The following is a 12,466-nucleotide window of genomic DNA, read 5'->3' as shown; positions in this document are numbered from 1 at the left end:
TTTGGTGTTTTGTTTTTTTTAAATCATGGGGAGACAATTTTGGCCTCATTCCTATAATGAATTAACTAAGGTCTAAAGAGATTCATTGGAAAAAGAAATTAATGGACATATTAACCTACCCCGCTGTATAGTGAAAGACCTAACACTAGCGAGGAGTAACTACAAGTATTTAAAAAATAGTTAATAAATCACAAGTGAATTAAAATCGATTTGATTCAAGAAAAGCCAGGGAATACAGATTCCTGAGTTTACTTTGGATTAAAATTGGTAAATGCTTTTGCTATCAACTATAGGGATTTCTATAAGCTATTTAATTTCTCTAAGCTATAAAAAGTGATTTGGAGTTTCAGACCTTCCATGCTATCACTAGGCACAGTAAATAAAGTAAACCTCAATTGCTCAAAATATTTATAATCACAACCAAAACTAAAGTGTTACAAGATAAAAGGATAAGCAATATCATTGTTTTAAAACTGCCATCAATCTCCAACGGCCCTGGAAACCCAAGAGCATTATTTTACCTATCATTTAATTGCTGCCTGCTGTACAATACTGAGAGTAACACTTGACTCTCAAACATGCACGTCAGTTCCTACAAGGTCAGAGTCAGAAAGAACCCTTTCTTCCAGTGTTTCCCTATGAGCAACTACAACTAATAGTGTAAAAATTATTTGCAAAAATGTCGCTTTTTCTATTTTCTATGGTAATTATTCCATCTCACTGGTCTTTCATCTTGAGAAAGAAAAAGCATAGCCCGTGGAGGATGGCCCACATGACTTAATCTTTCTTCTACACTGTCCTTCCTTTCCAAATCCCCAAATATACAAAGTACACAGGTCAGATTAGAAAAGCAGGACGAAATCATGCTTACAAAAAAGAAATAACCCCAAAGCCAAAGAGCAGTTGCAGCACCTGAAGAACCAGCAGAGCCTTAATTTTACTAAAAGCATTTTAAGAATTAACTTGGGAAAACTTATACATTGTACACTTTACTAATCAATATAAAGAGATGTTTTAAAAAGGACAGTATGACATCTGGTTACTCCTTCAAAGTCATTTCAAGGTAGCTATGAAAACAAAACTATCCTATGTGATACAGGTAAGTAATTATGGTTCCAACGAGAGTTCCAGTAAGGGAAATAACTCTTGTGAGTTAAGGGTAATCAGGTCAAACTTCAGAGAAATTAAGATTTGAATCTGGTCATAAGAGCTACTTTGCCAAACACAATTTTTTTTTTTTTTTAAAAAGGACAATTGTTTGTACATAAAGGAATACTTTGTAAGAACGAATAAACTGTTCTGCTTTACCAGCAGCTGTAATAAGAAAAAACTATTCTTCAATCAAGAATGGTAGTGTGGGGCACCTGGCTGGCTCAGTGGGTAGAGCATGTGACTCTTGATCTCCAGGCTGTGAGTTCGAGCCCCACGCTGGGTGGAGAGGTAACTTAAAAAAAGAATGGTGGTATGATGGACTCTTAGCTATTGAGAATAGAGGGTTACCAGAGGGGAGTCGCGAGGGGGAATGGGAGAAAGAGGGGATGGGGATGAAGGAGTACCTTATCACGATGAGCACTGAGTGATGTAGAGAACTGTTGAATTTACTATATGGTACACCTGAAACTAATATAACACTGTATGTTAACTATATTGGAATTAAAAAACGTAAGCATTTGTGGATTAAACAGATACGTTCATAAAAAATCAACTGTAACATAAACAGACTAAAATCAGAAAGAGAAATAAAAAGACAAAGTAACAAAAAGAATAAAAAGAATGCATTAGACAATCCATACAAAGGCAGCTGAAGGCATGTAAAACAAAACTATGCTCTCTGATAAATAGCATTCATTTGAAATACCGCTAAGAAGTGAATAGCAGACTCAGAACTTACACTCAAGAGGGTAGAAAAGCAAAGCATGTAAGCACAATAAAAAAAAGAAATGTAGATGAGCTAATGCATATATCAAACAATTAACTGCAAAATCAGTTTCCAAGGACAGCAAACCAAAACCTCTGAGGGTGATATCAGTGATATGCTTTTCTCAGCTCCAGATACTATAACGATGTAACAGAAGGCGAGAGGTCTGACAACGCTGGGGAAATCCACTCAGCAATAGCTATAAGGATACGAGAGAGCTTCCTAACTTAAATGGGAAGCCAGCTGATTCTTTTTCATTCTTATGCTTCTACTAGAAGAGACTAATATGAGAAACAGCCTTTACAAACCAGTGAAGGCTTCAAAAAACCAGTTCAAGTTTTCATTTTCTGAGCCAAGTTACTGTGTTAAAAGGATACTTACTGAAATATGTTTATGTACATATCCACATCCCTCACATCTGCTTGCAACCAATCTTTCTTAAATCCGAGGACGAGTGTGTTTGGCTTCATACGCCCAAGACCAGCAGCCTAAAATACAGGAAAAACACAACTTTGAAGATATACTATCCAGCAAAATATTTTTTAAAGGATCAAATCCTCCAAATGGACAGGCTATAAACATTTTTAAACTGTACACCCTTAATAAACTATATAGATTACATTGATCACATATTACTTATGCTTAACCATATACAAAAACTGAAGATAAATGCTTTAAAAATTCTAAATGGAGATTTTCATACTCGTATGATTTGCCAAAATTTCTGTATTTTTAGTAAGAAAAAGATAATAGAATATATCTAATCTTTCATAAAAATCATAATGATACAGTGGTATTCTTAAGTAGCTATTTTGATAGCCATTAACACCCAGAAGCAAAAGTCCCAATAGAAGAGAAGCATTACTGGTTGCAGTTGTGAATCACAACAACACTGAATTTTGACTTCTACCAATTATGCCCAACTTTCTCCTGAGAAGTGGCTAATTTTCTTCCTCAACTCTTCCATCAAAATATTTTTTGTGCAACTTCATCAAGAGTTGCAATTCAATATGCTTAACATATCCCCTAATCCCATGAATCTCTTCTTTTGTAAGATAGTAAAACACACTGATTTTTGAACTCCAGTATCTATTTGCAAAGCCCTCTCGGAGCCCCAAACAAAAATTCTCTAACCATAAAAGAAGTAATTACCTATTTCTTGCCTCCCTCCAGGTCCTGGTAACATCTAATATACTTCTGTCACTTGAATTTGCTTATCCTCAATGTTTCATGTAAGTGTAATCATACAGTGTTTGTCCCTTGTGACTGGTTTATTTAGCACCATGTCTTCCAGGTTCATCCACGTTACAGTATCTATCAGAACCACATTCTTTTCTGTGGCTGAATGATATTCCACTGTTTGCGAGTAGCACATTTTGTTCATCCATTCATCTGTTGATGGACGCTCACATTGTTTCCACCTTTTGGCTACCGTGAGAAATGCTATCAACACTGGCATACAAAAATAACAATCTCTTTGGCCCCCTGCTCCAATTTCTTTGGGTGTATGTCAAGGTGTAGAATTGCAGGTCATACGCAGATTCCACACTGTGCTGAGGAACCACTGAACTGTTTCTCACAGCAGCTACAGCATGCTATGAGCCCACCAGCAAGGCACGCATTTCAATTTCTCCACATCCTTGGCAACCCCTGTGATTTCTGGTGGGGCGGTGGGGGCAAGGTGGGGTGTTTTAAATTATAGATATCCTGGGAGTGTAATGTTATCTCATTGTGATTTTGATATGCATTTCCCTAATGACTAAGGATACTGAGCATCTCTTCATGAGCTTATTAGCTATCTTCAGATCTTCCTTGGAGAAACATTTACTCAGATCCTTAGTAGATTTTTAACTGGGTTGTCAGTCTTTTTCTTCCTGTTTTAGGAGTTCTTGTATTCTGCATATTAAACTTCATCAGATGTAAGATTTACAAGTATTTTCTTCCATTCTGTGTCTTTCACTTTCTTGATAATGTCCTTTGATGCATGAAAATTTTTAATTTTGACGATGTCCAATTTATCTACTTTTTTCTTTTGTTGCTCATGCTTCTGGTGTCATATCTAAAAATACACTGCCAAATCCAAGGTCATGAAAAATTACCTCTACATTTTCTTCTAAGAGTTTTATGGCTTTAGCTCCTATATCGCTGATGTATTTTGAGTCAATTTTTGTGCATGATGTGAGGTCACATTTACTTTTTTTATTTTTTAAGGAAACTCTACTTCTAATGTGGGGCTCAAACTCATGAACCAGAGATCAAGAGCCACATGTTCTACCAGCTGAGTCAGCCAGGCACCCCCACACTCAAGTTTTTAAACATGACATACTTAAATCATGTTTTGCAAAGATTAAATTAATCCCAGTATATATTAAGTGGGTCAGACACTGTCCTAAGGACCTGGGATAATTAGAAATATTCTTAACCACATAAAACTTAAATTCATTCTCAAAACATTCGCTCCATGCACAGGTTTCTTCCAAAAAATAAGATTATTTTCCCACTCAATATTAAAACCACCCACAGATAAAAAAAATAATCATTACTGTTTTTTATAACTGTCTGTTAGGTACGAAGATAGCCACTAACCACAAAGTTTTGTTTTTGTTTGTTTGTCTGGTAAAAGAAAAACAAGAAACATCTTTAAGTTTTAGAGTTTTTTTTTTTTTTTTTAAAGAACTAAGCCACAAGATAACCGGTAACTTTTTGATGGCACAAAATATTATTATTCTCTTTTTATTTTCTTTTTCATCACAAACTTTTGTCACAATCTTATTATAATTAAAATGTTTTATTTTTATAAAATTAACAATAACATCCTGCAGCACTCTGTGCTCGTTTCAACTTCATTATTTCAATCACTTTCCCTTGAATGACTGAGCAAAGAAATTTCAAATGTATCACTCATCCCTAAATCCTTTGTAAATTCTAATCAAAGTAGCTATTCAGTCAGAAGTAATGTTTTCAGTTTCCATAAAACATCATGTGTTTTAAAGAATAATTTATTCCTGAAAATATGTCTTCTCTGGAACAGACTTATTGGTTCATAAAAAATCAGTTTTTCATGGAATTCCATAAATGAAACCAATTAGGCAGAATGCAGTCCTTTGAAGCTCATCTCTAGTTTCAAACATTACTGTGTTATTTGTTTCTTTGACTCTGTAGCAATGTTTTCTGTGCACCTTCCACCACAACTTGCTGATGAGAAATGTGTTTAGTTTGTTATCATATTTTTCTGGACATTATCATAACCATTCTTTTTTTTTTGAGGGAGGGATAGAGCACAGAGGGAGAAGCTGACTCCCAGCTGAGTAAGGAGCTCGATGTGGGATTTGATCCCAGGACCCTGAGATCATGACCTGAGCCGAAGGCAGACACTTAACCGACTGAGCCACCCAGGCGCCCCTATTACTAACCGGTCTTACTGCAGCAGAAAGAACCACTTACATCCACAATGGCACATGGCTTTTATTTTTACATTTCACTATTAAGTAACAACATTTCCAAACATTACGCTTATCTATTTAAATGTAGTTAAGTACTGCTGTGAGATTTGTATTACTTCAAAAATCAGTGAAAAAGAAAACTTGTAGAGTTTGGCTCCATGTCCTGGATGGTTAAAATGTTCAGCTAATAGTGATGGCTTTAAATTATCATTAGTAATATTTCATGGCTCCACACAGATTTAGGATGTGGCTATAGAATCTGGACATAATTTATATTTCAAATATTCTTATTGGCAATGTGACATTATTTTGGTCTACTTATTTTAGAATAATTTAAAAGAAATTACTGTTTACCTCAAAATGTGGCTGATGAAGGGGAAGGTGCCAGAAACACTCAGCATATATTACAGAGTATACCTCTAGGCTATTTTTGTCCCGGAAAAAGGTAGTTATGTCTTTAATGAGACTCTGAATGAGATCCACTTGATTTAAAGGGCATTCATATTCTGTAATCTGATTTTTAAGTAAGAACAATAGGTTTTTGCTCTTTGAAATGAAGGTTTAAAATTGGATTGACAGTTTAGTGGTTCCTGCCATTAAAAACAGAAGAAAAAAAAAAAAAAGAAATGAAAAATCCAAATACATAAAAGAGTCAGCAGCAGTGCTAATGTGTCACTGCCAAAGGGCTCCTTAAGCAAGCTACTGGTAAGACTGCCTCTTTTTAAAAAAGTGAATCTCAAGTTTTAATGTGGAAGTTGGATACTTAAATGCTAATTTAAAGATAAATAAATGCTTATCATTAGTAACTAGATAAATGAGGGACATAGAAATGAAAAGTTAGAGAGGAAGGTATAGTAAAACCTATGAAAACCATCTAAAAACAGCATCTCCAAGATTATAACATAAGCCTGAAGAAACAAATCAACATACAAAAAACTATTTTGACAAAGATTATAAACCTCTAACAGACATACAGGCATTCGCGGTTTTATGTAACAGATTTCCAGAAGGTACGAAGGAAAGAGAAATACTGCCAGTGACAATTTACACCAAGATGTCAGTGATTAATTCTCCTATCTGTAAGTTTATTTTACACAGACAGCTCTGCTACTAGAATAAAGTCAAGCTCTTGGGCATCTCTGTCAAGTGCTTGTATATGCCAGGTTTATAGGACAGTCTCAGAATACCACTGTTCGATGCATCCCACCTTTGCTCCATACTGCTCAAAGACCCACTGGGTTGAGCATGTTAGCTTGAGAGTGATGGGGATAATGGACCCTAGCTCTCAACAACAGTGTCATTTTAACTGCAGACACCCTTAAAGACAGAGGTCCTCGAAATGTAGGACCTGGACTGTCTGAGGAGCACCTGTCAAGTTACAGAACGGCAAACTCTCTGGACTAATTGCAGACCTACTAAATCATTCCAAAGGTGGGGCCCAGCAGTCTGTTCTAAGAAGTCCACCAGGTGATTCTGATGCACGCTCAAGTTTAGGAACCACTGCTCTAAGAAAGTAATTTCCTTCATTTCCAACATAACATTTATTAAATACTAATAAAGAAATGTTATAGAAATGTTCCTATAAATTGTACAAAAGCAAGTAAGATTTACCCACTAGAAACAACCCTATGACCAGAGGTAGGATTTTACTTGAAAAAATAAAAATTTTGCATAGAAAAGTGAATAATCAATCACGTACCCACTACCTAAAGAAAATAAATATGACAAACACACTTCAAACACCGTATGTTTCCGGGTGCCTGGGTGGCTCAGTCGGTTAAGCGACTGCCTTCAGCTCAGGTCATGATCCTGGAGTCCCGGGATCGAGTCCCACATCGGGCTCCCTGCTCGGCGGGGAGTCTGCTTCTCCCTCTGACCCTCTTCCCTCTCGTGCTATCTCTCATTCTCTCTCTCTCAAATAAATAAATAAAATCTTTAAAAAAAAAAAACCGTTATGTTTCCTTCTCATGCCCTCTTTGTATTTTTACTATGTATTCCATTATTTAGGCATACATACATATACATTTTTAATTTATATAGATTTATAATTTTATAGCATCTCCGTATCATTCCTTTTAGCTTGCTATTCTCCTTAAGGCTTTTTGTTTTTGAGGTTTATCCCTGTTGCTATGTGGAATTCCACTGCATGATTATACCATTATCTTTAAAACTGTGACTGATGGTTGTTGAAGTTACTTCCAGTTCTTTGTCATTACTACAAACAGTACTGCTCCGCAGTTTCATATAACCTTCTTTACGCGTGTAAAACTTTCTCTAAGGTACACATGTAAGAACAGCATCTCCTAGGATGCCCACAGTTTCCAATTTGCAGGACACTGCCAGGCTGCTGACCAAAATGGTTGATCCATCTACGTTATTACAGCAGTGCAGAGATTTCCAAGTGCTCTCATTGCTCCCAGCACTTGGAAGTGGCAGACCAAACTCTGGTCAGTCTAGTGAGTATGGAGTACACGTGTATTGTGGTTTTGATTTTTACTTCTGCTGTTTATGTCTCCTCTTCTTTTGCTCCTTTTATTCCCCCCTCTTACCGATTGACACTATTTCTTTACATAATCTGGGCCATATTCATTTGCTAGTAACATGTTGTCTCTCTGGCCTGTGGCTTCCTTTTTTGTTTTCATGGTTTTTGTTTTTGTTTTTTTTAAGAAGCACAAAGTTCTAAATTTTAACTAAAGAATAACTTATCTCTTCTTCATAGTTCAACTTTCTCTGTCTCATTTTAAAATATCCTTCCCTAGTCCAAGTCATAAAAGTATTCTGTATCTTCTTCTAGTAGCCTAAAAATTTGCCTTTCATATTCCTTAATCCATCTGGAAATAGTTTTTGTGCAGTCTTTGGAAGGATCTGTTACATTATTTTTTTACACAGATAACTGTCCCAGACCATCCTGGATTTAATGCTACCTCAGTCATGTATTAAATTTCCTATACGAGTGGCTCTATTTCTCCTGTTTTGTTTCGTTAATCTAATTATCACTACTTCAATACCACTATGTCTTAATTATGGTAGTTTATGATAAGGCTTTATATCTGCCAAAGAAAGCCCACTTCCATCCCTTATTATTCTTGAGGATCACCTAAGACATTCTTACCCTTGTGCTTGTCAAGTGTGAGAAATGTGAAACATTCAAACAGAAGGGGCACAGATGACAGTACTCTGAGCCTCCCACCTCTGCTTTAACAAAGCAACTCCACAATTAGCACAGTGAATGGGCTTCTAGTTAAGCTTGCCTTGCAAGAAAGGGGTTCGTACAAAAATAGGATGGCAAGGGGTGCCTGGGTGGCTCAGTCGTTAAGTGTCTGCCTTCGGCTCAGGTTATGATCCCAGGGTCCTGGGACCGAGCCCCGCATTGGGCTCCCTGCTCAGCGGGAAGCCTGCTTCTCCCTCTCCCACTCCCCCTGCTTGTGTTCCCTCTCTCGCTGTGTCTCTCTCTGTCAAATAAATAAATAAAATCTTAAAAAAAAATAGGATGGCAAATACTATCTCAGTCCATTTATTTCTTCCCACAACCTTTAGGGCTGATTGAGGAAATTAAGTTTCGGAGAAGTTGAGTAACTTGCTCAGCAAAAATTCGTAATAAGGAAGTGGCAGTGCTAGCATTTAAATCCAGGACTAATTCCAAATCCCATGTAACTACTGTATCACACACAAAACTGAAAGTGAAGTCTATGTTTAGTAAAGAAATAGTGAGAAATACGGTAAGGAACTAGAATTTTTAAAAAATTACATAAGGACTGCCATTACTTAACACTTAAAACAACAACAACAACAACAAACCCAGTGAGGTATAGCAGCAGAAAATGAGGGGGAAATACCTTAGGGAAATAGGCTAAGATAATTTCCAGACAGGTTTTCCCCTGTCAGCCAACAGCACATTATCTCTATAGTTCCTTAAGTGCTCAGATTACACAAATCTTAGTAGTAATAAAGATATTTGAAAAGATATACCATTTTTATTAATATGAAGAATGACACCTAGAAGACAAAAGGTTTTAAAGCTTACCCAAAACTCAAATTTTGTTATTTGAGAGGCGTAACGTATTTACCTGCATCAAATACTGTGCACCTTCTCTCAAATCATCTGCATGTACTGGAGCATAAAAAGCCTTCATCTTGTTTTTGATAAGCCACCGCTGATATCTGGCTTGATCAACGCACATCTCTTTCATGGCTTGTCTTCGAGGGCCCTTTGGAGAAGAATATTAATAATGCCTTTAACTGAAAGATAATGCAGTCCACACTTAAGAAAATCACCATTACACTAGCTTAAACAAGGTGCCTAAACCTTGGGGATGGGAAAGAAGTAGGACAACAACATTTTCTTTTCTTTTTTTTTTTTAACATTTTATTTTCATGTCAATGAATTCTTTCTGTAGATTATGACAAGGTACGGTTGATGGAACAGTTAAGGCACAGGAGGCAGCGTGAAAAGGGAGAAGAGAAGATGAAGAAATACATACTGAAATATAAATAGGAAGTTTTCAATACACTAAGTAAATAAGCAAAATTAGAAATTATTGAAAATGGAGAAGAGATCACATGGAGAAAAATAAGAGCCTTCTGTTTTTCTACAAAAAGTTTCCCAGCTTATTTTTCATTTGTCCCCGATGTCTGAGTTATTAATTCTCAGGAACCTGAAAATGCAAGTTTGCTGTAAAATATAAATGCATTTTTTTCTTCATACTTCTGTTAAATGATGAAGAACAGAATTAAGGAAATGAGATTTTCAACTTGCAATTCTATTTTGATCCTTGCAAGCAACACATAAAATGTGTTATATGCAAATGTATATAAAGCAAAAATCTAAAACTAGGTTTAAAAGTACGCCTTAATTGTTCATGAAAAAGTAAAGGACAAATACAATTTGTTTTTCCTGGTAGGAAAATTGCCCCATTTGTAATTTCCTGCGGTCAAAACCCCAACCTGAACTGATCAACTTGGAAACAAACTGAAAAACTCTACCAGTCCTATGGGGGACCTGGGGCCAGTGTGTCCATGTTCTCGGCCAGACGCGACTTTGACTTTGTGACTATACAAGCAGAAGATCAACCCTAGCAGGAGCTGAGACATGGGGCATCCAACACACATTTCTAATGAGATAAACAAAACAGTTTGGGACAAAAGCTGATCTGACAAATACTCCAATTTCTCATGCAGAACAGGTGAACCATCATCTAGCAATTCTTTTCAAGAGCCAAGATGCCAAAAATAGAAAACTACTTTTGGGTGAAATGTTTACCACTACTTTTCTTTAAAGATTTTATTTATTTATTTGACAGAGAGACACAGCGAGAGAGGGAACACAAGCAGGGGGAGTGGGAGAGGGAGAAGCAGGCTTCCTGCAGAGCAGGGAGCCCGATGCGGGGCTCCATCCTAGGACCCCGAGATCATGACCTGAGCCGAAGGCAGACGCTTAACGACTGAGCCACCCAGGCGCCCTACCATTATTTTTAGTAATGTTAGTACTCATGATTAAAACACAAATGAACAGGCAATTAACAGTGTTCAAACTTGGAAATTCAGCATTCACTCTGCTCTTCTTATGTACTGGAATGCTAGATATTTACCACCATTCATCTACCTCCTCGAACCTCTTTTTTCTTTGGGTAGTAAATGTTCCCAGTGTTCTCAGAACACTATGAGAAATATTAGTAAGAAAATACACATATTGTATTTCATTTAGATTCCTTAGTTATCAAGAAGCTACTTTTCTTAGCCAAACCATTCTATAAGAGAAATATAGTTTGGTAAAATCTCATAATAAATAAGAGAAAGAACAAAGATTTAAAATTCTAAAATCTTTTCTAAAATGAGGTTTTGAGACAGTAATAGAGGCAATAATATTTTGAAGAAAATAACTAACTTCAAAAAAACCCCAAACTCAACAGATTTATCTTGTCAAATCGTTTCATACCTAGAAAGCCCCACAAATTACAAATTATATACACAGAGCAAAAAATGTTTTAATATAAAAAAAAAACAATACAAACACTTACCATATGTACATGACTACAGATCATCAAACCAACATTTTTTGTGAAATCATGAACAAGATGAAGTAAAGCTGGGCGTGAGTTTGGAGCACCTGTCATAACAAGACACTGTGGCCTAATTTAAGATTAAAAAATAAAACAAAATTAGAGAAGTTTAGATTTTTGAGAACATGGACGTTTTTAAGTTACTTCTCTTAAGAATGTATTATTACACTAGAATCTCCTTTATGCAACTGTCCTCAGGACGTAGGCCACAGGATGCTCAAAAGAAGAGGACTTTTAACCAGGGTTTCTTAGTATATGAGAAATGCAGAAACAAAAACTTCTTGGACCTAACATCATGCAAAATGTCCTTCTAAAATAATTGGTAATGTTATACATCAAGATTCTGGTAGGTATTATAGGAAGACACACAATAGTTAAAATATATTAAATATATGTAAACAACTTTTCATCTTCTAAAGGTAGTAAGTATTCCAGTTCTTTCAGAGTTCACAAAACTTCCTAAGAGCATTGCCTTCCCTTCATGTACAAACAGGTCACCTTCCTTCTTGGCTTGATCACATTATAGTGATTTCTACTTCATAATATCAGCTCTCTCTAATCTAGCTTAATTTCAATGGCAACTGTCATATCAGTAAAATCACTACAGTTGATGTGAAGGTTTCTATTTGAAGTAAAAGTTTTAATTCTAATTAATTATGGTGAAAATCAAAACTAAATTCAATTGCCTTTGTAGACACAAGATAGTGGCATGACTTTCACATATTCTTAACTCTTGATTTAGCTAACTAGAAACGGAGATCAATGTTATTTTCTGAAAAAATATTCAAGTATCCATTTTATAAGTTCAAACATTACCATAAATTCTTTAAAACAAGACTTCATATAATTAAAATAAACTTTCACAAAAAGTAAACTAAAATTTCTGACTTAACCACTAAATTAAATGTTAGGGTAGTTCCTAACATCATAAAATAAGCATGAAAACTTGAATAAAGATCATAAAAAAACAGAACAAAACAAAAACTAACCTATTCAGAATTTTAGCAAGCTATCTGAAAAACCAGTCCTGTCTGGGAGAATGGCTT

General features: G+C 35.8%; 1 protein-coding gene across 2 annotated transcripts in view; it reads right to left on the bottom strand.

The window, feature by feature from the left end:
• SLC12A2 (solute carrier family 12 member 2) overlaps positions 1 to 12,466 on the bottom strand; it is a 103,835-nt gene that overhangs the window by 18,119 nt on the left and 73,250 nt on the right. For both annotated transcript variants that reach the window (XM_073878616.1, XM_025860989.2), the window contains exons 16-18: positions 11,379 to 11,490; positions 9,429 to 9,569; positions 2,300 to 2,406 (exon numbers count right to left, since the gene is read on the bottom strand). In XM_073878616.1, coding sequence (XP_073734717.1) covers positions 2,300 to 2,406; positions 9,429 to 9,569; positions 11,379 to 11,490 — 360 coding nt within the window. The remainder of the gene's footprint in view (positions 1 to 2,299; positions 2,407 to 9,428; positions 9,570 to 11,378; positions 11,491 to 12,466) is intronic.

Source organism: Callorhinus ursinus, unplaced genomic scaffold (assembly GCF_003265705.2).
Source record: "Callorhinus ursinus isolate GAN/ISIS: 27379988/994484 unplaced genomic scaffold, GSC_fseal_2.0 scaffold30, whole genome shotgun sequence".
NCBI lineage: Eukaryota > Metazoa > Chordata > Mammalia > Carnivora > Otariidae > Callorhinus > Callorhinus ursinus.
The sequence above is the reverse complement of the archived record's forward strand: the minus strand, read 5'-3'. Positions and strand labels throughout refer to the sequence as shown.